We start from the raw sequence: 24,516 nt of genomic DNA, 5'->3' as shown, positions 1-24,516 counted from the left end.
ACAGCTTGCAAAGCTGGAGAAATCATCACATGGCTTTACTTAAAGCATCAGGCTGACCAACAGGCAAGTGGGAGCGACAGGGCTGTTGACTCACAGCGTGTACAAGTTTTGAAAAAAACACAGAAAAGTAAAAAAGAGCTGAAGTGAGAAACGGAGGGAAGTTTAAATCAATTTAAGAACTTGGGTCATTTTACTTTTAAAACAGAAGAGAGAGACTTGTGGTCCTTTTTTCAGACCTGCTAAATTTGACCAACAAGCAGGTCTTATGGTTTACACCTCGGAAGCTAGAAGTGTTTCCCACTGGAGAGAGCAGCATGGAGCTGAAGCATATTTAAGGTCACAGCCTAAGGAAACCTACAGTTCTCTTGGTCATGATGTGACTTTTCAGAGGTTCAGGACTTCTGGCACACGCTGTTCTTACCAATCTCTGCAAAGCTGACCCTGCAGCCCAGTAAGCCTTTCCATCACAACACTAAGTGCTTTAGCTCTCACTTGCTTCAGTTAGAATCAGGACAAGAAGCACCTGGCTTGACCAGTCCCTTAAATTTGGCTGCAAAATAGTAAATGCTTTTTTTAAAATATTTTTTTTCCCTCTTTCAACAGACTTCAGGAAACACATGTGGGACCAGTTCTACCCTCCTCTGCACTGATGCAAATTGGGATACACACACTGATGAATGCAGAGCCACTCCAGGTTCATTCCTGTGTGACTGTAGGGGAAATCTGGCCCACAGCTTCTTCGTATGGGTGCAAAACAAAAAACAACCACGGCTTTCCTTAGCTTAACAACACTCCATTTTGTGGGATGTTCTGAAACAACTAGAATAGCTACCACCCACTCAAAAAAAAAAAGAAAGTAAAGACATAACAAAAACGAAACTGCTATTTTGAGACACCTCTTTACGTAGGCTTTCAGTTCAGGCCAACAGCTGGTACCTAAATTTGATATCCGAGTGAACTCTGTAGGAGGGATGCAAGTAGTTAGAAAACACACATTTTATTTTATTATTTTTTTTCTGTTGGGAAAAGAGTTCAAAAAATATTACCAAAACATAGCAAACATAGTCTTCTGATGTTAATTTTCAGAGTTGGTCCTCGGAATCTAAACATCTTGTTAGAAACATGCCTTTCTCATACTTCTTTGACTCTTAGGTCGTGCTCTAACCTCAAATCAACGCCAGTTCAGCTATCAGTGATAAAAACATTGTAAACCATACAGACAGCAGTTCCTATTACTGGAGGGGCCCTACTCTTCCTGCTGTTAGATGCTATTTTTAGTTGCTTATGTCTAATCATTCGATTAATCATTCATGCCTAAATCTTTTTATGTCAAGAACCTACTTAGAGCAGTTTTTGTTTAACTTTCCTATTTTAATTGAGTGATATTTCCCATAAGATTCTTGAGGGGGGAAAAGATGGGTTTTGTTTACATCTCTTGATTATAAGAACAACATTTAGCAACTCTTTTGTCTCAGTGCTCTTGAGCAGAGCTAAGAAATTTAACAACACATGGCAGAGATGTGCTTTTGGTTGCTCTCGTAGTACAGACACCTAAAGTTACTCAACAAAACTCTTGCTATTCCCACACTTAGAATTTGAGTTGTAAGATGAAGGAGAAAACAACTGAATGATGGTTTTCATTTTATATTACTTGATATATTTTTTACATTTTATTCTCCTGCATGCCACTTGACTACACAGACCTAAAGCAGCACAAAAATGCTGTGAGATGTGGCCCCTTAGCAACACAACCATGATGTTTTAGCACAGTGGGTTGCACCAATTAAGGTGACAAAACTCATTTTTCCACTAATTTAGATTCTCCTACAGATGTTGCAGTTCACCCAAGTTTGCATGCTACCACTATGCTAGCAATAACTAAGAAAGCCATTTCAAAATTAAGTCAGATATATGTGCACCCTAAATCAGAAAGAGGTAAGGAGTAACAGAAAGGGAGGTTGCTGGGGCCAAAGGGAGCTACAAAGCAGCAGTGAGGAGGAGGAAAGCACCTAGTAACAAGTTTTGGGGTAGGGAAGGAAAAGGAGGAGAGGGGATCCCCAAGAATTGCAAGATCTCAGGAAAGGTTAGATGCTGTGGGGAAGAGGGAGCAGAGGTAACCAGAGAGAAAGAGATATGTTATGCAAGCAGCAGACAGAGGTTGCAGTAGGGACCAGAGCCAAAACTGTCTACAACTAATAGAAAACATTCCCCTGCAGAAGCTGGGATGTAACTCAGGAGTACAGTCCCTGCATTCCCCCAGCAGCAGAAAACATCTGTACGCCTTGCCTGTCTCTCATCCCCTTCTGACATCCGATCTACAGACACATGTACTACTGCCACCATGCCATTATCATCCAAAGTTTCTTGCACCCTGAATCCAAGTGCCCAGACCTTCCTGATGCTGCTGAAATAACTTTTTGTTTGTTTTTTAAAAACACAAAACAGAACACTATTAACGTTTTCCTTCTTTGCCTTTTCAAGTTAGGAAAGAACATCACTGAACTGAAGAAAAGCAAAAACAAACCCACAAAAACCTAACTCTGCTGTACTGAAGTTATAAAAATCATGCTCTCAAACATTAGACAACAAAAAAAATAAGGCTGCCTTTTTAATCTCTCTTCAGCTCCTTGAGCATAGCAATTCAGATATATTCTACATTCACATGCGAATATTTTCCAGTTACCTCTGTCCCCATCTAGAAACCCAAATATGTTCTACTTTAGGAGCACATCAGGCAGGGTGGTGAAGTGACAGAAACACCGACCAAAGAATCCCCATCTGAAACTTCCTGCAACCTGGGAGCTGTGAGCTAAACATGTACTTGCAGGCAGCAAGAGGATGAAACCACAGTTAGGTAGCCTGAAAGCCACACTGGAGAACTAGATGCTATCCCCATCGCTGCTATAGTTATTCTGTGATATCCCACAAGTGACAGAAATCTATTGCTATTAGTTTCTAAGTATACATCCTCACATTCTCAGTTTCCAAGACCTGCCGATGTGCTGAATGCTCACAGCTGGAACTGGAACCAACTGCTGATGTTTCCTGAATATATAATGGCAGAAAAAAATATCTTGAATACTCTGGGAAAGCAGACCTTCGGTCTCTCCACATTTTAAACATAACTTTTATGTAGTACTACAGTACAATAAACACTGGAAATAATGTCAGTGCAAACCCTCGACAGAGACACAAGCAGCCATGAAACGCGTTTCCCTTGCTCTAAAACAGGCAAGTCACAACTATCTTTATCTCCTAATGGGTGTGAATCCGAGACCACTTAAGCCAAAAGAAGTTTGGATCAGGCTAGTATGGCTCTACTTTGGCACAGCTAGAGCAAATGGCTTAAATCAAGTACAGACATGACTAAGAGGTTTTATCTCCTTCCGTGTGTATAAACACGCAGAACTTCTGATACCACAGGAGTATTTTTTTAGCATTCAAGTAGAAGAAAACATGTTGTCAGTGCACTGCTAATTTTTTCCAATAAGCAAACCAGCAGAACTATCCAAATCTACAAGGTCATGAATGTCTACGAAAGTTGAGAAAAAAATCACATGTGGTTTTAAGCAAAAGCAAAAACAAGCTAACAAAATAACTGAGTGTGCTCCTTAAAATGTTTTTGTATATTTAAAAACAAAACAAAACCAAACCCATCTCAGCAACTCAAGTAATTTTGAATCTCACCAGTTTATTTCTCATTTACAGTAAGAGCAGGCCTGGAGCAAGGAGGTGGTCACTCAGTGGGTAAACCACATTCAGTGTACAGAACAGAGCACCCACCTCTCAGGACTACGAGCAAATCAGTCCCTTCCCCCATGCCTTCCACCTACCCCTCGTGCCTCTGTTGATTTGGTATTTAGTTCTCAAAATCTGTCATTCACATCCCAGTTTGAAACTTCAGCAAAGTCTTCACAAGCCATGAAAGGATCTGTGAAGTTACGTGTCCAGTAAGACAAACTGCCCAAGGAGTTAGAACATGCTTCGCTTGATCATTAAAAAAAATAATTATACATATATATAACCTCAGTTACTGACCTCTGAACTTCTTTGGAGGATTAGCAAGGTCACCTGCCTCTGGCTGAACCACACACCGGTCATCTACTAACCTAGAAAAACAAAAGTTATTACAGTTACTAAATCATACCTTTGACATCAGTGTATATAAACGCAGAGACAAACTTGTCACACCATAGATACAGAAGCTGACACATTTCTCTAGTTTAAAAAGTACCTTAGAAATTCTATTATTTGGTTACTAAGCATGAGCAAGAAAAACCTCTAAGTTTTCCTTCAAGAAAGAACATTTCTTCTATTGACTAAATTACAGTGTATGCTTCAGATTCCACTTAATTTAAATCCAGTTAAAGATCCTTTTGTTACACGATATACACAGATGCTAAAATCCTTGCTTACTTTCATTAGACCCCATTAACCCTGAACCAGAAACAGCTTGTTTTTCTGCAGCAGTCACAGCCATTCCCTAGGGCATCATCCGAAATTCATCAAAATCAACGGGGAGACTCTGAGCCACATTAAAAAGCCTTGGAAAAAGACCTCAAAGAGAAATATTGGGAAGGCACACTTGTATCTGACAGGAGAAAGGAGGTTTAAAGCCTGGTGGGTTAGCTTGCAGTGGGTTAGCACTTGCAGGCTGCCCAGTGCTTGCAGATTCCTGCATCCCCACCGAAGACCTTCGAGAGGATGTGTGTTAAGCAGCCCTCACGTGGGGTGCAAGAGCGTGTGCTGGTCTGCTCACACCATCCAGACATGCAGGGGAGTTTCTCCAGCGACTTGCCATTTCAGAATGCACTTTTAGAATTTGAATCCAGAATCCAATAAAGCACCTTGGATTTTAGTCTTTAAACATTCTGTTACTCTTCTTCACCATTTCCAATCTTTTTCTTCTGAGGGGCATGTGGCAACTAAGATGCAGCTCTGCTGAAAACTCACAGGACCACATTTTCCTTCGTTACAATGAATTAACTTTTATTTAATCCACAGCAGATTAAGTAACAAACCAAATACATTTTCTCACAATATTTTTGAGGCTAAATAAACAATAACATTCAAAAATATAACTTGTTAGCCTTATCACAGAACTTCCTAAACATAAATTCAGCTTCCTTTCAGGAAGCATCCCGTAAATAATCTGCCTGCTTCAAACAATTATTCAGGAAAATCGTATTTAAGGACACACTACTGCCCTGCCACTTCACAACAGTCTCAGCAGCATTTTCTGTGGGAAATTGCCAGAAAACGCGCAATTTGCATCCATCCAAGTTACACAATAGATGCATTCAGTTTTCAGGCAAGCCGGTGAAGGCTTCACATCTAGCTGTGAGTGCAGCAAGGCCGATCCCCCAGCACGCCTGTGGGTTTTCTACCTCTAGCAAGCTGACTGCTGACGAGCTGCCCACTGGGATTGCAGCTCCCAGAAACAGAAGCATCTTGGAAATCAGCAGCTTGGATCTTGTAATGTACGTGAAAGCAAAAGTGAGGCATCAGTGAGAAACAAGAACTGAGGTAACAGGTCCAGGAGTTGTGTTTTTCAGAGCCTTGGTTAGGCCAGGCTTAACAAGAACAAAGTGAGGACTTAGGATGAGTCAGTCCTGCGAGATGCCCTTTGTCTATGATGTAATGCTTCCTATAACAGCACCTAAAGACCTGGAGTCATGGAAGAAACAGAGCTGGAAAGGAATACCTTAACAGAAGCTTTGCCAAAGGATTTTAAAGCCAAGAAGTACTTCCCCCTCAACGACATCTCTCAATGGGTTTCTGAATGAACCCATAGCTTTGACCCTGAAGCGCTGTCAGGACAACAGTATGTTGGAAGCTGAGCACAATTCACAAGTAACATCTTGTGCTCTTTGATGACAACTTGTGCACCCTGGTGACAACTACCACTGTGGATGAAATACAAAACTTTCATCATGCAGCCCCATAACAAAAGCCATATATATATATATATAAAGCAAGACCCTGTACACTCTCTGAGCCAGCTAACTGCACTGTTCAAACACCCTGCACTCATGAGGTTCAGAAAATAACCATTAAACAATTAATAACAATCGCTTTCATTTAAGCATTCTCTAAAGGCACAAAGGATCATAAATGAGTTCTGCAGTCATTATGAACCAAAAACATACAACAAAAGAGAAAGGAACTGCTGCTACTCCCATCCTACAGACACACCATGGCAGCATGGAAAGATTCACTGACGTATGGCAGGGCAGTGGTATGACAGACCAGAAACATCACCTCCTCAGCCCTTGCTCACTGCCTCAGCTGCTGACACCTTTTGTACCCTACGAGGTGTATTACAACACAGGACAAAAATCCGCACAAAGTATTGCTCTGTCTATGTAACAGTCTGGCTACAATTTAACCCCCCCACAACTTCCATATCGTGACATCCATCCTGTATACGTGCAGCATGTCCTTCAAAGAGCTGAGCAGCTTGTTTACTGCGGAGATGCTTGTTATGGCACTGTAGTGAGAGCTGAGCCACACGCTGCGCGCGATGCGAGGCTTCAGCCTGTTCTGTGGACTGGGAAAGAAGAGGCTCTTCAAACACAGACCACCATCAACACAAACATCTTCCTCTGAGGCACAGCTCGTAATATTCAAATTCCACTTTTTATCCCAAGCTAAAGGCAGCTGTTGGTTACTGAAGCCTGCTGGGTGGCTGCAGTAAACCACCAGTAATTCGTGACCTTTGTAACCTGCAAACAATCCGCTTGAGATGTGTGAAACCAAACAGCAACCTTGACTACAGAAGATCCTGGGCACCTTCACCTTCTGCCAGACCACATTTTAAGCTCACTCGCCTGCTGGTTTGCATAGGAGGCCAAAGTGCACCGGAGAAGACTTTTCTGATAAAGGCCAAATTTACTATCCTGTATCACCAAATTTGCTAGCTATTTAAATACTGACTTACATGATTATGCTGATATTCAAGCCTCTGTATCATCAACGGAGCTCTGGCAAGCTTCAAAGGGTTTTCACTTCTCAGTGGGACAGAGAACAGGTGGCAACGCTTTGTGCCCTCTGTTGTCATTTGGTACCCATCAGATATGACTGCATTTCAGGTTTCCCTATGTTGGCCGCACACAAATGACACAGGAGCTTCCCAGCACATGCATGACATGATTTTCATTTGTGCAAATTCTTGCCCGAACACAATAAACACCAGGTTTATGCACAACACCTCCAAGACACTGTTGCACTGCTGTAGCAATTAAGTTGTACAGTAGTTCACCGGTGCCTAAGATAAATCATCAGAAGAGTCAAAATAATAATTACGGCCCTGGTCTTTACGCATACCCCTTTGTATTCAGTAATTGCAGAATTAGTGTCTGAAAGTAACGACATCCATGGGATGCCCAGTCATTCTCCCACTGAAGGCAGCAAAAGTTTTTCCCCTCACCGGAGGGGAAGCAAGGGCCCTTCCTCGCCATGCCACCGCACACAGACCGGCAGGTATTAAAGCCATTGAGACCTCACACTACAGCGTACAAAGCCACACTAAACAAGAATTGCAAGTGTCTAAAGCAGTGCCTAGGAGTTAAGGCATGCTTCTCAGAAGGAGGAGGGGAAATATGTAAAGGCAGCTTTCGCCTCCATCAGCATTAGCCACCATGGTGCACCCTATCACATGAAGCAGGAAAAGCATGAACCTGTACGGAGTCCCACACCTGCCTTGCTCTCCCTTCATTTTCCCCCATCATTTGGTGGGGTTAAAGCCATCCTTTTTCACCACAAGCAAAACCAAACATGTAGAAGCAGTCGATCTAGTAGTATCTTGCAGCAATCAGTTTCATGTATTAGGTGGCACCTGTATCAAAATGTTTACAACCAGTTTCAAATATAGTCCCTCTCATTCTTGTTCTTCCAGCAGCCAAAGGACCCGATCAACTTCTCCCAATACTATTTATATAAACTCAGATAATATAAACTTCAAATTTCTCATACAGCTTTGATTATTGCTCTGCTCCCTGGGCACTGGGCAGAAGCAGGGAAAGGATCAACAATCACTTGTGGTTGTTCCCACTAAATCTTTTTATCGGGCAGAGCAAGAGCCTTTGCAGGGGCTTTCACTGTAAGGAAAAAAACAGAGCGAGTGTGAGAAGAACACGTGGGGAGTTCCTGCATATGTGGGGAAATGGGAGGAAGGATGAATGGATGGGAGGAGCAGGACTAAGCAGTCGCAGTGTAACTGATAAGGAGGGTGTTGGCAGAAAAGACTAACAGTACCCAGGTTTCCATGTACAAATCGTATGTGCTCGATGAGTCTTCATGTTCTACAAGCTTCTCTGATTACCTAACACAGGCTGTAGGTAAATGCACCAAAGGTTTCTAGGAACTCGCAGATGTAGCGTGAGGGTCAAGGAACAGCTGTATGGAGACAGTCCTAGAAAATCTTTTCACAAAGACAAATTATTTTAAATTTACTGCTGAGATACAGCTGCATTCTGGAAGAACAAATGTAATTAAGAAAAACGACCAGAGAAGGAATGATGATGATGAATCTTATGGCTCTCCCATAACGTAAGATGCTTTTCAGGCTGTCCAAGAAAACAGCCACATAATATTAATTTATCCCAGGTTTCTGCCTTCAGTTAAAAAAAATCTCTTCCTGCCAACAAAGGCTTTCATTTTTCATAGCTAATACTACTGACCAAAATGACACTGAAATAAACACACAAGACAAAGCACACAGCTTCTCTCTTACATGTAAGCACACATACATGGCATGTGTGTTTGTGTAACTTGTTAGAAAATACAAGAGCCAGCTTCTGATGTCTAACTATCATAACAGAGACAGGCAGAACTCAGCTTGGTACTCAAAAATACATGAGTATTTTACTGCTCAAAAAGCTGAATAAATTAAGCTACAGGCAATGTCTTCAATCTAAGACACTCTCAGTTGCTCAGCTTTTAGTGTCAATGGTATCATCATTTCACTGACTTTCTGAGCAGCATAAGGCCTGGCCACAGCAGGAAGAGGGGACAACGCTGACAACAGACATCGGTAAGAGGACCAGAACCTTTTAATTGCAAGTGCTGCCAAGCAATATCTTTGTTCAACATCAGTTCACAAATCATGCTGAGGTTACATCCCAAAGACACATAACCTCAATGACCCCTGGTGAACAAAGGACCAGCTCTCAAAGTCTCCCTTCCTTTGCTCCACAGATGTCTCTTCACATACACAACCTCCTTTCCAGAACCACACCTTGAACACCTTCCACCCAACACATTTCTTTACTTCCTAATCACAGCTCTCATATACAAAGCCTCTCCCACATCCACACACCACAGCACATGAAGAGAGGTGCTAGTCACAGAGCCACAACATGGTCAGGGTTGGAAGGTACCTCTGGAGATCATCTAGTCCAACCGCCCTGCTAAAGCAGGATCATTGACAGCAGGTTGCACAGCATCACATCCAGGCAGATTTTTAATGTCTCCACAGAAGGAGAGCCCACCAGCCCCTCCGGGCAGCCTGTTCCAGCACTCAGTCACCCTCATGGTAAAGAGGCTTTTCCTCATGTTCAGAACTTCCTGTGTTCCAGTCAGTGCCCAGCTTGTCCTGTCACTGGGCACCACTGAGAAGAGTCTTGCCCCATCCTCTGGGCATCCACTCTTTAGATATTTATAAGCATTAATCAGATGCCCTCTCAGTCTTCTCCAGGCTAAAATTATTTTAGTCATATCACTAAGAACCCAACCAATAACAAACAATAGGTTATTAAATTTTGCTGCCCTGGAAATCAATCATCAAGTACCTAAGTGCCAAAACAATCAGGTCCACCCAGTTCTTCTCCAGGTCCACCCACTTTTCATTTCACTAAGCCTCTTATCAGGCATCTAGGTCAGCCCACTTCTTGCTTGCTTCAAGCAGTCTCCTGCCAAAAATCCACAATCATACCTCACCCTTCCCAAAACGTGAGTTCATACTCCTTTTTGACTACCAGACCCAATTCAAATTATTTACAGCTCTGATTTAGTGCCACAGTATAGAATTTGTCCTTTTTCCTGTCTCCTTCCTTTCCAAAGCCCAACTTTTCATTGCCACCTTTTCTGCATCTTTCAAGGTCTCCAACCTTAATCCCAGCTTGCACAGACAACAACAAGGACCTTCCTTGCGCTTACAGCAGGGCTACTAAGCCCCTGCACCATTTAGGAAGATCCCACACTGAAATAGCCTTTTGATAGACAGGAGGATTGCAGTACTCAGTGCTTGAACAAGAACTGCAGCACTGCATGCAGCAGCACAGAGGAAGACTAGCAAGTGTGACTGCTGTCTGCAGCAAATTTCAGCGATTTTATCTTTTCCCTTCTGAACAAATTTTAATTGCTACAAACACAAAGCGTAACACAGGTCAAAAGAAGCTGTTAAATTACTACCCCTACTCTGGGAAAATAAACTTCTATGTGTCTCAAATACTCCAAACTTCTGAAAGTGTCTTAAACACCAGACAAATTTCACTATAGACCATCCTCAGCGTAAAACAAGAATGTGGGTGCATTTTACCTCAACCACAGCGATCAGGAACGCTCAGCCATTCTCACCATGCTGCAAAATGCTTGCATAGGGCACTATGAATTGCATCATCAAGTGCCAAGGGGACAGAAGGGCAGAAAGCAAGATCCCAAGCATATGTGGGGAAATAAAACAACAGCATGCAAGCAGGCAGCTCCACATTTGCACTAATGGTTGCACTAATAATCAGCCTTCGTGTTTTTTTTCTTTATCTGATAGTGCATTCATATATGCTTGTAATTGTACCTGCAGGCTTGTAAATTGGGGGTTGGGGAGAAGCAGAAGTTTTGCCTGTTCACTTAGTCCAGCTATAAATCCTGAATGTCACTTCGTTATTCTTCAGAATTGTATTATATCCGGTCGTGCCTTTAGCCTTGTAAAAGCTTCAGAAACCTATTCAAGTGGAATTTGTTTTCCCATTTTTATGGTTAGAGCTACATTTAAAACATTGTGCAAATAAATCATAAGAATAGAGTTAAAATAAATTACAATAAAATGTTGCCTGGAGATTATAATGGATGGGAGAAAATATGTTACTTTGAAGATTTCAGTCTCAGCTTTGCAATTTCTGTGGCCTGTTTAATAGGCGAGTCATTTACAGGCAGGGAAAATGATACCGAGCTTAGCTTGTGCATACCAATGTTTGCCAAGCAAATAAACACTCACACAGTATTTCAAGATCTTCGCATCAATACAACCCACATTAAGTCACTTTTCAGTGGTGTCAAGCATACCTACTTTCTGCTGTCAAAAGGGGACTTGGGCACTGGCAATGGGAGGAGCTGTGCCAGCCTGCGCCAGCCAGCTCCCTCCCCAGTCGCCCAAATTCCTGCTGCGCTTCTCTCTCAGAAACACTGGTGCTGTGCTCCCAGGCTTTTTTTGGCTTCAGTCTGCCTCAGTACTTTGAAAAACAAATTACATTCCTATAAAACCAAGGAAATGTCTGACTTCTCCCTGGTTTTGTTTTTTTTTAAATATGAAAAGTAAAATTATCATACAAGGATGCTGTGATAGCCTAAAGGTATTTGATAGAAGAAAATCTTGCACAGGAAAACATACTCTTTTGGATTACATTTGTATTGAGACCTTATTTTAAAGCTAAGAAATGGAGAGGATAAAAGTGAGTATTAGAGAAACTTTCTGAAAGCAGCAGTGGCTTGGAGAATGTAGACCCACTAACTGTACTCATCACCTAGAAGACTGGACAATTTTTCCATTATTAATATTTTCTTTTTTGGTTGGACAGCTATATAGGAGACTCTCCAAATGGAGAGAGCTCACCACCACCACCAAAGATCTCACCAATTTCACCTGGAGATGGGGTGGAGCCAAGTATGTGTAAGGGGTCTAGCTCAAATCCATCACCTGAGATACCTTTTCAGTCAAGACTGAGAGACAAGCACCTCCAGATGGCATTAACAACCTACTCTAGAGCAGATGTGTAAAACAGGAGGATGAAACATCCCCTGGATATGGCCTTCCTTTTCTCCCTTGTCTATTAGCTACCCATGTAACTTTGAGATGACTATGCTTTGGAAAAGCATGTTGAGACTCTCAACCATCTCAGGATGGAGGTTCTAGCTTTCTGCAACGCCTTTCCCCCTAGTTCAACCTGGCAATTGTTCTAGCACCTGGCTGAGCTGCAGATGAGAAACCCAGGTGGACTGGGTTGAGATATTCCTCCTCCCCTCTTCCACATTCCTCCCATGCATCCCTCAGCAAAACAGGGCTGATACCACCACACTCTTGGAGGTTCACTGCCAGGTTTCCAACAACCTGAGAAAAACAGTATGTTAAGGTGCCTAGACATAGGGTACAAAGGACATGCATCTCTTGAAGTCTGCAAAATCAGATATGTTTTTGTTTTAAAAGATTGTCAGCATGTCCCACAGTATAAGTTCAAGGGTGAGGATGTGGTGGAACAAAAGAGAAAATCCTTGCTTCAGTTTCAATTAAGCTTGCTTAATTACTGCTCACGAGGACAGTTGTGAAGGACCGTTGTAGTTAACTGTACTCTAAATGAAAAAGATAAAGCAAGCTGTATCAATTACTACACTTCTGTTAAAACTGAAATTTTCATCATTTCAAGGCAAGGCTTTAAGAAGTGGGATGTTGTAGAAGTGAACATATATATTAAAATCTCATAGTTCTTTGAGCATATCATCATACATGAACATTCAAAGATGTCACCATCTCTCCCTCAGCTGCTCAACGGGCTGTTTGAAGTTTTATCCCGTATCCAGCATTCAAGTGAGACTTTATGTTCATGTTCTTCGGGGCAGAGGCCACATACCACAAGTATCCATGACAATCTCCAAACATTCCCTTTATTTTCCAAGCATCTGAGGCATCCTTCATGCAGTTTTCTAAGTGCAATCTAACTTCTGCAGCTCTTCTACTTAATCCTTCCTCCAACTAGCTACATACTGGATGCAAATACAAGTGCAGGATTTGGCCCAACACAAACACAATACTGACTTAGAAATAAATCAGATTAAACACGTCACTTGAACTCTGCTCGCTTGTACTTTACAACTATGGGTAACACGTGTGCCACTCAGCTCAACCTAGCAGAATTACTAGGTATGTGGACATTAGAAATCATTAGAAACACTGACACTGTGACCACTGCTAACTAAAAATGGGACTTTCAGAACTACACCAGCCTGCATCTTTACGTGACTTTTAGGCATGTGGTAATCAGACTGGTACATAGCGACTTCAGAAAAGAGGCCCTATTAATAGCATCACTGGTGTCTAAAACAAGTAGGCACACAGTGCTTACTGCAGGGTTACCTGGCCAGCCAGAGACAACAAAGCCAAGCCAGCAGTAGAGAGAAGATAACCACAATCAAAAGAAGTTCTGCATTCAGCTTGCACCGAATGAGGGTTTTTTTTGCTTGGCTTTGTCTATATCTACTTTGCACGTAGTTGTAAGCATCCACTTGAAAGGAATGTTTTGAAGAACCCTGTGCTAATGAAAGGCATCAGAAAGGCTGCATTTGCCACTGTTAACACCATTTAATGAAAATAGAGAGAGAGCTTTACCCAGAAAAAAGTGTGTTGAAAATACCAATATCTGTCCAGTAATCCAAAAAGTGACTTCATCACCGAGAATGGTAACGAAGGCTTCCACACCTACACATCAGAACAGCAACGCTTACTGTATAAGGGAAGCAAATGTAAAAGGAGAGAATTAGGAAACTTACATTTGGCTAAAATAGCACCAGGTAAAAATATTGTTTAAGTAGACAAAACAGCCTCAAATGCTACTGCCAGGCTGCAAGGTCTCTAAAGAATCTCAATAGCTCTGGGTCAATAATATACACACACACCACCACATATATACTCAAATATATACATACACAAAAATTATCAATCCCGCAAACACCACTTGGAATCTAGATCCTGAAAATCAAACCAAGTTCTTTTGCCATTTTATAACATAAACAGCAATAATCTGGCAGATCGATTGATGTCCCATTATGTAAAAATGTGTGAGGAAAGCATTTCTTCACCAAAACACTGACATTTTACGCATCTTGCAGTGTTTGTTTCACACAGCAACAGCAAACCCTACACACCTTTTTCACTACGGTAAAAAAAAAATTCCCCTCCTTTAGACAACACAGATACCAAAATACTCCATATCACAAACTCTGATATATGTCAGGACACCAAAACAAGAAAGAACCCGCCTCGTTTCAGAGGCCTTCAAAGGGTGGAGAGTCCTGAGCTGGCATGAACAGCCAAGTGGATTGAACAGCACTTCCCAGCAGCAACCAAGCATCCACCCAGCACTTTTTATATTCTTTCTTTACTGTGCCATGCAGTGCCCACCAGCCACGGCCCCTGTCCACGCTCTGTATACCCTGGCACGGGGGACAAAGCTGGGTTTTACACCAGAACCACAAACCTTCCCCAACCACCTTCATGCTGAGGCATCGCTCAACGCACAGCTCTACCCTGTTCTGCTTTCAGATAAAACGCTCTCCCCATCTAACTCTGTAACCACCATCCAGCTTCTACCCAAAGCTTAAGGCAGCTCCCAAAACCCTGCTGCTGGTTTCATTTGCTTCTGCCTCCGGGGACAATGACTTGGTCTGCAGGAATTCACTGAACAAGGTCTGCTCACCCTTTGGTATGTGTCCAGCTCTCACTGATGGTAATGAGAACTATGTACAGTTACTGAAGGATACGAGAGCACTTCCTATCAACTCATGTTCCAACTCTCCCAACAGAAGTTTTTAAAATATTCCCCCCCCCCCAATTTTGCAAAACCTTTGCAAATTTTCGCAGCTGGGCCAGGTATTTTTGCATATTCTCTTGCCATTTCTGCTTCTTCTGCAGCAAGTTAAAAAAATACCTTCCAAACAAAAAAAACCACCCCACACCAGCTGAAAAATTACAGTGACACTATTTACTTGTTCTTAAACTAAGCAGAGCCAGTTTCCTACTGGGCTAGATCATTTTGGGAGCTGTTCCAGATTCCCTCAGAGCTGCTCTCCCAGTAGCTGGGAGCAGCTCTCGGAGCCTTTTGCCACACCTACACCTAACCTGTACGCGCTCGCTTCGGAGAGCTGCATGGACCAGCGCCAAGAAGCAACCTGGACAGGAAATGCTTGGGAACACTCCTTCCACAGGGAAAGGAACTGGGAGGCAGAGGAGGTAAGAAACAGTAGCCATGAGCAAAACAGCAAAATCGTGGCTTCTGCGCAGGTCTGTGGGCATGAAGGTAAAGGCAGAAAAAGAAGCAATGCGTTGCTGCACTACTGGAGGGAATCTTTCATAGCCAGCACCAAAAAACCCGCTGTAATAAGCTGTTTCAAACCTCAAAACTGCTTCAGATCTTTCTCAGACTGACCACAAGGCAGGTTGGCATCCTCCCTGGTTTTAACGCAGCGAGGCAAGGCTCACAACAGCAAACTTCACATGCCCAAGAATGCTCCCGGGCTCGGAGGCCAAGCGGCATGGAAAATCCCACGTCTGCCTCAGCAGACCTCAGTGTCGAAGCCAGGGCAGCTGCGCGCTCCAGGAGGAGCTTCCAGGAACCCTCAGCCCTGTCCCTGCGCAGGGTCTGGAGGTGGCTTTAGTGCCAGGACCGCACCAGGAAACGCTCTCAGCAGTTCGCTGGGATAGCCGGTCGCCCCGGCATGCCAGGGGACACGTGTTCATGGATACAGACACAGCAGAAAGCTGTTTGAAAACGGTCCCATCCCCGAGCGAGCACTTCCACGTGCGCTCTCAGTACTGACGTTATGCTTAACTGGGATGAGGGGGCTTTTTAATCTGGACACAGATATCAGAGCAACAACTCTGCTGAACGCTGAAGAACGCTGACTCTCAGGCTTTGCTGTCAGCTGTCCAAATGTTATATCACCTACTAAGGTGTGTCTTAACAACAAGCTCTGTTACAAAGAGATGAGCTCGGCCTTTTATGTGAAGGCCCTCGAGTTCTGCAGCATTCTTTTCAGCTGAAGGAAATGCTTCCCAGGTCTCCTCATACAATTTATCCTGATACTGTAACAGAGGGGAAAAAAAGTTTGCAAGTAATCACTTTCTGTTTGGAGAGCTGGAGTCCTTTATCACTTACATACACTTTGTAGGAACTAACTGGCAGAGAAACAAAGAAATCAGGTCTTCTAGAAAAGCCTGTGCTTCAGTGATACCGTAACGGGAAGAATGGCATCCACTTCATTTTTATTTTAAGCACATTACTGGCATACATGCACTTATTAACACCCATGTTACAACCCCATAAAATCTGTGGATTTTAAAGATGCAAACTGTGTTTTACCTGGGGAAAAGGCGCAAGGTTCCTCCTCCTGGATCAGTGAGTACAATGCACTGTTATTCTCAAACGCGATCCAGGCGCACACAACACACCTTCTCCCTCCTGTGCCAAAGTATATACCCACAAAGCAACTGCAAATTCAGCTTGAGGGATATAACTGACTTTTCAAGTCAAAGCTTGAGAAGAACTGCATTGGTATCACAGATTTTATTCCTCATCTTGTGATATTTGGTGTCTTTTCTATTGGTCTACTTCCTCATGCTGTACGAAGATAAATTTAAAAACCCACTTTCATTGAAGAGGAAAAGAGCATGTTTTCCTTGCTGTCACCACAGCCCAGGGAAACATGACAAACAGCCTCTGGCTGTGAAAGCTCAAAAGGCAGAAGACCAAGAGAACAAACCCATGCACAAGGACTTTTTTTAAAATCACACAATTTTTCAAACCCCTCTCTCCTGTTTCTGGGGGATCTGACTCATAATTTTCAGAAGCAAACAGGAAGCACTGCAGACATCTCCAAGTATTTCCTCTCTCCACCCTCCTACCCCTCTTGTCTTTTACTTAACTTCTGGATACTTTATTATTCCTTTTGCTACATCAGCAATGAAACTGCACTGCTCTACACCAGCTCCAATGTGCTAAGGTATGGCAAGAACTTCCCTTCTTTTGCCCAGACCAAAGAGAAAGGTGCCCTTCCCTCCCCTTGACACAGTGAAGCGAGGCTTTCACACAGCCTCCCTCTATGCCAGCTGAGAAAGCGAAGCCCCTCCAACATGATTCACCTCAGCTGCAGTCAAGGCAACCTACAGCATCACACTGGCAGCCCCTTCTTGGCAGTGAAGGCACCCTGGACCCTCTGCCCAAGGAAGGACAGCCTTGGGGACTGGTAGGGGCAGAAGCTGGCTGTCAGGCGCCAAGCACTGGATATGACCCTCCCCAGTGCCTCCCCACAGGGGAATCCCACCAAGTGGGAAATGGACCAGAGAAACAGGATGAAGAAGTGTTAGAACGTAATATACCAGGAAAGCTTTACCTCACTCAGTTTATTACAGTGCTTCCTTTCATTGTATACAATGGAAAAGAATCATTTCCCCTTGTCCATTCACCACCAAGATCTGTCACAACACTGGGCAAGTGGCTGCTTAGTGCTGGCTGGCAGGAGGCACTGTGGAGTGAGGATGTCAGCATCAGCTCCTCTGCACCCAGAGCAGAGCCCTGACTGAACCCTGCGAGGAACCTCCAGGGGTGTTTTATCTTGCTCTACTACAGCAAACAGTTTGTGAATGACCATGGGTGCATAACACAGCCCTCAACCAACAGGCAGGAAGGGAAGGGGCAAAACCCAACACGTGAGAAAGGCAAGTGGTGGCACCACACACCGTTCAAGCTCCAAGGCCTCAGGAAGAGGAGAAGCAGGAGGGGCAGGAGTCCTGCACCTGCTAGAATGAAAGGTGGGGGGAACAATATGAGCACTGACAGGAGAAAAGAAAGGACCTGGTTTGAAAGAGACCATGCGGTTCCTACAAGGAACTGAAGCAAGGTGAGAACGTGGTGGGTGATGGAGTAAGTAGTCATCCTTACTCACTGCTGCTAGACCAACTCTCAACCAGTGTGGCAAGGACCGCGGAGGCACGCAATAGCAAGCTACCAGCTTCCCTTTTCAGAGATGTCAGCTCTCTTGGGCTACTCTTTTTTATTTTCTGAATGGAGGGGAAAAAAAAAGTAAAAACAAGTGGGATACATGTTAGCAGCTCTTCTCAGGAAGAGCACGTTCCACCTTTCAGAGTACTTCGTGTATTCCACCTCTTTGTGTCAGCCAAGGATCTGAAATGCAATTACAGGCCAGCCTGAGATCCTGAGGTTTACATCCATGCCACCCTGGTTCCCATAGTGACTTCGGCTGTAGCAGCCAAGTTGTTCTGCAAGTGGAACCAGAGCACAAAAATAAGAGTACCAAAGTTCACATCTAGTTTCAAGTTAAACAAACTAATTGGTGTACACAACCCCCATTCAAAAAGTCCTGCTAAAGTCAATCTAACATTGTGCAAGGATATTCAGCAAAGTAAAACTATTCTGATCTTTTTTCTTATCACTCCACAACCCTCTTGGACTGCTACCCATTATCCCAAGAAGTTAACCCGCTGCCTGGCACATTAAGATTAAAAACCTGCTCCCTGCCTTAGCTACAATTCCCTATTCATTTCTGCACTGTTAATAATACAACTCAACTATAAACTGATCTGAAAAAATAGTACAGCAGCCCATCCAAAAATCGGCTTCATTTTTGTCACCTTTCTTGATTTTATTACATAATCATAAAGCAAATCGCCTGTCTCCTTGGTGCAGCTCTGTATATGGTTACACAGCTCTTTCTCCAAGTCAAACAGGACCACATTGTCTGGGATAATCTCACTCACTCACATAAACAATTAGTCTGGTATATTTTGATTAACACTTCCGTTTAAGAGGACATTGAAATGCTTCAGGCTGAGTGGCAGAAGGTCTGGCCTCCTGCTAAAACAGACATACTCTTCTCAAGCTTGTTCTCAGGTTGGAAATCTTAGCTGCCAGCCTTGCTCCAAGAACCTCTCTGAAGCAAAACTCTCTAATATTTGACACATGGAAATAAAACAGCATTGGTTTAGGTGATGCCAAACAGGTTTTTTTTCAGTTACAAGACTCGTAGATCACAACATTCAATAAAAGGACTAAGCTGACCCAAATGCAGGAACAAGCAAAAGTAAACATTGGGCTAGTTCATTCATTCCACGTTTCAGAGCCTGACAGACGCTAAGCAACAGTCAACTCTGTTAGCACAGACCATCCACTACATTGTTTAAGTATATGAACTCAGATTGCTTAGAGAGAGCTAAGGAGCACTCACATAAATTGTTTTGATGATGAACACTAGCGCACAGTCAATGATAAAAACACAGCTTGCAGAGTAAATGCACACCCACAGCCTCAGTGGTTTGAAAAACTATTCACCAAGTCGAAGGCGTGATCCCCTACCTCTGATACTGCAGGTTTCTCACACCTGGTATCAAAGGTTTGGGTTGGAATACAAATTGTTCCCTCAGTACAGTGGCCTAAAGAAGACACCTAAAGTTAACCATTCTCCTGGGATCCATTAAGATATAAAGAGATATTGGTTAGACCTAAATGAATAATCTTTCTTAGAAAAACGGGAAGCGGAGACAAGGATGAACGTCGCTGCTCGCTACTCTGGCAACTTAAAAGGAGTACAAATTGTTCCTGCACTTCACAATGTGCACTTCATCTGGTTGGTCTTCAGCTTTGTGCTAGCAATCATGTGAGTTGGAAGGAAGCTTCAGACTTTGTTGTTTCTTTTTTTTTTTGCTAATCCTCAAACTGAAGAGGTTTTAGAACATACTCTTGTTTATTTTTACCTTTCAAGTTGTGTTGGGTTTTTTTTCTAGGAAGTGAGCACTGAAAATAGCTATTTGTTTGTACATAAAGTTCTTTGTTTATACAATATAAAAGTTTGTATCTAACTTGTCATCCTGAAATTAGAAGAAAGTATCACAACAGTTCTACTCACCAAGGCAGTACATAAGTTCCTGCCAACTAACTTTGTACAGATCTTGTCACAGCTGCTGAGCAGACTTTCAACCAGCATTTGGATCAGACTCTCTGCCGACTTACTCTGGCAACACAAGTGCCCAGAAAACACCCAAGCAGCAAACGCTTGATTCACACCCTGCAAGGGATGGCACAGCTATCCCCCTGCCCCCTCCCTCAACAGAGGTTAGCAAAGGTGGCAGAAGTAAAGTAAGATTTTCCAGTGCCTCCACACAATCCTCTCTGGCCAAGACCCATTTGAAAGCAGCTGCTTCCACATTAGGGCTAATAGGGATCAGAAATCGAAGCACACAGGAATTCATCGGGACGTTCAAGTGCCAGTTTACGTGTGGGAACACCAGCTTCCTAAAGGAAAAATCCAACATTTCCACAAGGCAAAGAGCCACTAGCCAGCTGTGTTGAAGTCCTATCCATTGCCCCTCCTTGAAGAGTTCAGCAGTTACAGAAAGGATCACATTTACATCTATACCATTATAAAGATCCTCTCAGCATCTCCCAGGCAATCATCAGTCCCTTCACACGCACCACCTATCCCAAAAAAATCCCACTTTCAATCTAGGGACTGGCTAGTGGAGGAGTCATCAGCCTCCCGAGGTAAATCCCTAACCTGGTAAAAGATCAGAGCACCTTCTTCCTCCTGCAAACTAAGGGGAAATCAAAACTCGTTGGCATCCTGACACTGGAACTCTCTTAATTTTTCAAACTATCCTAGAAGCAGAAACTGCATAATAAGATTGTCTCTTTAGCAATAACAGATAATCACTTCTTATCTACTGTTTGGGTTGTGCAGACACCCTACTGCTCAAATTTTCCCTTCAACATCCTCCTACCAACCACACAAACAGCAAGTGCCTTGGCAGCAGCAGTGGCCGTGGTCAAAACAGACCCCGAAGTGTGCCACTGCCAGCACCAACTGCTCTTTCAGGAGACTGGAGCTCACTACTGGGGACAAAATGAACTACCTGTTCCTCCACAGTAGATCAAATGCTGGAGATGGGGAACCACCACAAACCACCTCAGGCTACATAGCCCAGAGACCAGGAGCAAACACCACACAGAGTGAGCTACCAACATACTTTATTGAGTACATGGGAAAACCATCCTCCCTCATCTCCTCTGCAACTAGACTACATAACCTACCTCATTTCACTCAGAAGAATTCAGTCTTACATGAAGAAGGACTGAGAACTTATGGAAGATGTTTAAAGTCCAGCTTACAAAACAGTTTTATATCCCTTCCACCAGAAGTCAGGGAGAGAAAATTCTGTGCCTGATTTTCAGTAGAAATGTGTGTCTTCTTCAATCCTTAAGGAAAAAACACTCAGATCTGATCCCCCAAACCACCATCACATAAAACATCCCGCTCTTGAGCAAAAACAGACAGAACAAAGAAATTCCAAAGCTCTTTCAACAAGCAACGTCATCCATCAACAAGGAACATCATCCACCAACCTAGGTACCCACAGCCAAGGCACAGAGACTACTCTGACAGTATTGGAAGACCCAGGCAAGTCTGAGAATATAGCTATCTTCAGTATCCTCAGGGGGCTGAATTGGTTGAATTCAGTCCTCTTGGGCTAAAGGGATAAAAATATCTCTAGTTCTTGCACGATCACTGCTAAACCAAGATAATAGATGGAAAACAGCTACTGAAAAAAAACCCACTTTCTTTCACTCCAGCTTGCAGGAAATCTTCATTCTTCAATCTAGATATAAACTTGATTTCTTTAGTCCATGTGCTAGTCACTACAAGCTAAACTACTGTAGCACATGTATCTGCAACTACATTAAACAAACAAACAAAAAAAAGGCACAAAGTGCAATTGAGACTGAATTCTCCTTGCTTCATTATGTCTCTCTCACATCCAGCCAATTCCTGGACTCCATACACTCGCCTGTAAAAATAACGTTTGATCTTCTGCACAGTCGACATCACCCCAGATATAATAAAGAGATTTGCTTTATATTGAAACAAAATAAGGTCTGGAGTATAATTACAGTCTTATCCACTCCAGTTTTAAGTCCCTCAAAGGCAATGGGATATAACACCCTAATTTCCTTGAGTCTATAAAATAAGGCAGTTGAAGGTATGAGTCTACAATGATCCTTTCTGCGAGAGCCATCAGACTGTGGGCACACTGAGATAATACATCTTCTACAGAAACCTACAAGCTCAATAACTTAGCAAAACACTTGGAATTTAAAATTTTCCTTCAATCCACGGATGGCTTACTCGACTCTAAATCTACAAAAATCATTTAGCAAAGTCTCTTCTATTTCCAGGGCCTTCTGGTCAGATGATTTTGGGAAACAAGTCAATGTCAATGGACAGTCTAACTATCAATTTTCTGGCAGTAAAAAAAAAACCCGAACTTCTTCAGCAACATAGTCCATTGATGTCCCCACAAGATACTGTTGCCCCGGGGCTCTTTGTCTTAGCTATCTTGCAAACATCACATTTCCTGCACCATTTTCCACATCCTGCTTACGCTTCACCAAATCATACTTTTTTCAAATCAGCTATGACACTTGCAGCCCCCCAGTTTTGGCAGTTTCAAAGCCACGATACAATTTCTGAACCAATATATCTTCCTATGTACTATGTCATTTCTAAACTCCAAGCTTCTCTAACGTGACCAGAAAACCTTGACCTTGCCACTCTGAGAGCATGCTACACTAAGATGATTGCAAGAGCCAATTAGCTCCCCAAATGCTCTCCTGGGAAAGCTTTTGGCTGCTTCTGAAGTCCATTCCAGGAACAATACATTCTTCAAGTGGATGATTCAGGAGGTTCTGCATCTGATCCAGGAGTCCTTGCAAGTTGCAGGAAAGGAAAGAAAGAAAAAATGATTTTTTCAGCAGTCATTCCTTGAAACAATCCTTTGATGTTCTGCCTAAGGCAGCACCTGCAACTAGCTTCCAGAAAGTTCATTTGAGTGAGGCGTGAAGGTCACCCTACTGCTCCCAGATCTGTGAAAGCACAGCCCTATTAATTCCTACAACCACACATCGAGCTATCCTCAAGACACCTCAGCATAGCCTGTCCTAACCATTTCCAGATGATGAAAATGTCTGAAATTCTAAGCACCAGTGGGAATTCTCCCCAGGTGGTTAAAAAATTTTACCATACCTCCTGACCTCCTTCATCACCTCCTGAACTCTAATATACAGGTTTCCACACTTGGATAACTGATGTTTCTGAAGTTTCTGAAGACAAATCTTTGCTGAAGCTCACACTCAAACCAATCAAAAGCTTTCCTCATCTGTATTTTGCGGAAAACCGAATCAGAATCACAACAAATTTATTTTTAACCATCCCATTGACATACCCTGCTGTTTGAGAGTGGGTATATTGCTTGCTCATTTCACAAACTTGACAGAAAGTTTTCAACTGTTGTTCATAAAAGGTTTCACTTTCACCTGCAAATCATCATTCAAACTGTTCACTGGGAAACCTCTTTGCTTTGACTCCAGATGCACCCAGTTCTTTTTTTCAGATGGCATGTTTAGTTTGTCTTGCTTTAACTCCATCTGTAAGGCTTCCAGCTCCTGCATTAGAAATTATACCAACACTCTCTGGTCTTTCTGAGACAAGAATACCAGTCACAGATTTCCATTCTGGAAGTTGGATCCATCTCGTGATATGAAGTTATTGTTAGACACAAGCAACGTCAACAGGTCTGGAGGCTTAAGGGCTGTTTCCAACATAAAGACAAGTTCGACATGGTGTCAGGTATTTTCTTGCTTGTTTCTTTGGAAATAAGAATTTATAAATCCTTGTTTTCCTGGACACAGGAGAAATCAAACAGCAGAAGTTTCCTTAATGACAGCTTCCAGAGAGAACAGTGCTCAATAGCAGACTCATTTTTATTTTCCTCAGGTAAATGTAGCAGGTTTTTTCTGCCTATAACTGAGTTTTTGTCCTACGTTCTTTGTACTCCTACTCAGGCCTACATAGCTTACCCTGTCGACGCTGAACTTCTTTCTAAGCAGCTTTCTGGGTAACACAACTCAGTTTTTACTCAGGCCATACTGAGTGTATGAGCTTCGGGTGATGACTTGTATTGCTTCAGCTGGTTGCAGAAAGGAGGAAGGATTTTATCTCGTACCTCCACTACAAATTAAGAACAGTAATTATACTTACCAGTGCCAATAAGGTTCCACCCAATGTATGAGCACGACAGTAATGCCAGAAAGAGTAGAACTCTTTACAGCATGTTTTTTTCCTTGCAATGACAAAGCTCATTCTGCATCTTTAGATATAGACTTAAAAACATGATTGACACATGGACACTTTAAGAACCTACCTAGTTTTGCCACAGCTGGCTTACTTCCAAGGCTTACCATGAGATAAGCCAACATAAAACAATCTGTGTAATGTCATGTTGCACGTCTTACTAGATCAGCATGTATAAAAAGAGCATTGACGTGGAACTGGGGAGACTTGAGTTATGTTCCACAATTTGTTAACGACCCTGTGCAAGTGACTCCTCTACTTGTGTACCATCCCTTCCTACGGTAATTCCCTTCAAATATACTTTAGATCCATGGTTGAAAACTCAGACCAGCA

The 24,516-nt window shown here is 42.9% G+C and overlaps 1 protein-coding gene across 3 annotated transcripts in view; it reads right to left on the bottom strand.

The window, feature by feature from the left end:
* Window positions 1-24,516, bottom strand: part of ITPR2 (inositol 1,4,5-trisphosphate receptor type 2) — a gene marked incomplete at its 5' end in the record, with an annotated part of 263,069 nt that overhangs the window by 226,683 nt on the left and 11,870 nt on the right. For all 3 annotated transcript variants that reach the window (XM_084279428.1, XM_084279429.1, XM_084279430.1), the window contains one exon: window positions 4,039-4,109. In XM_084279428.1, the coding sequence (XP_084135554.1) occupies window positions 4,039-4,109 (71 nt within the window). The remainder of the gene's footprint in view (window positions 1-4,038; window positions 4,110-24,516) is intronic.

The sequence above is a fragment of the Gallinula chloropus genome (assembly GCF_964237585.1).
Source record: "Gallinula chloropus genome assembly, chromosome: 1".
NCBI classification, from domain to species: domain Eukaryota; kingdom Metazoa; phylum Chordata; class Aves; order Gruiformes; family Rallidae; genus Gallinula; species Gallinula chloropus.
This window is presented reverse-complemented; position numbering and strand designations above follow the sequence as displayed.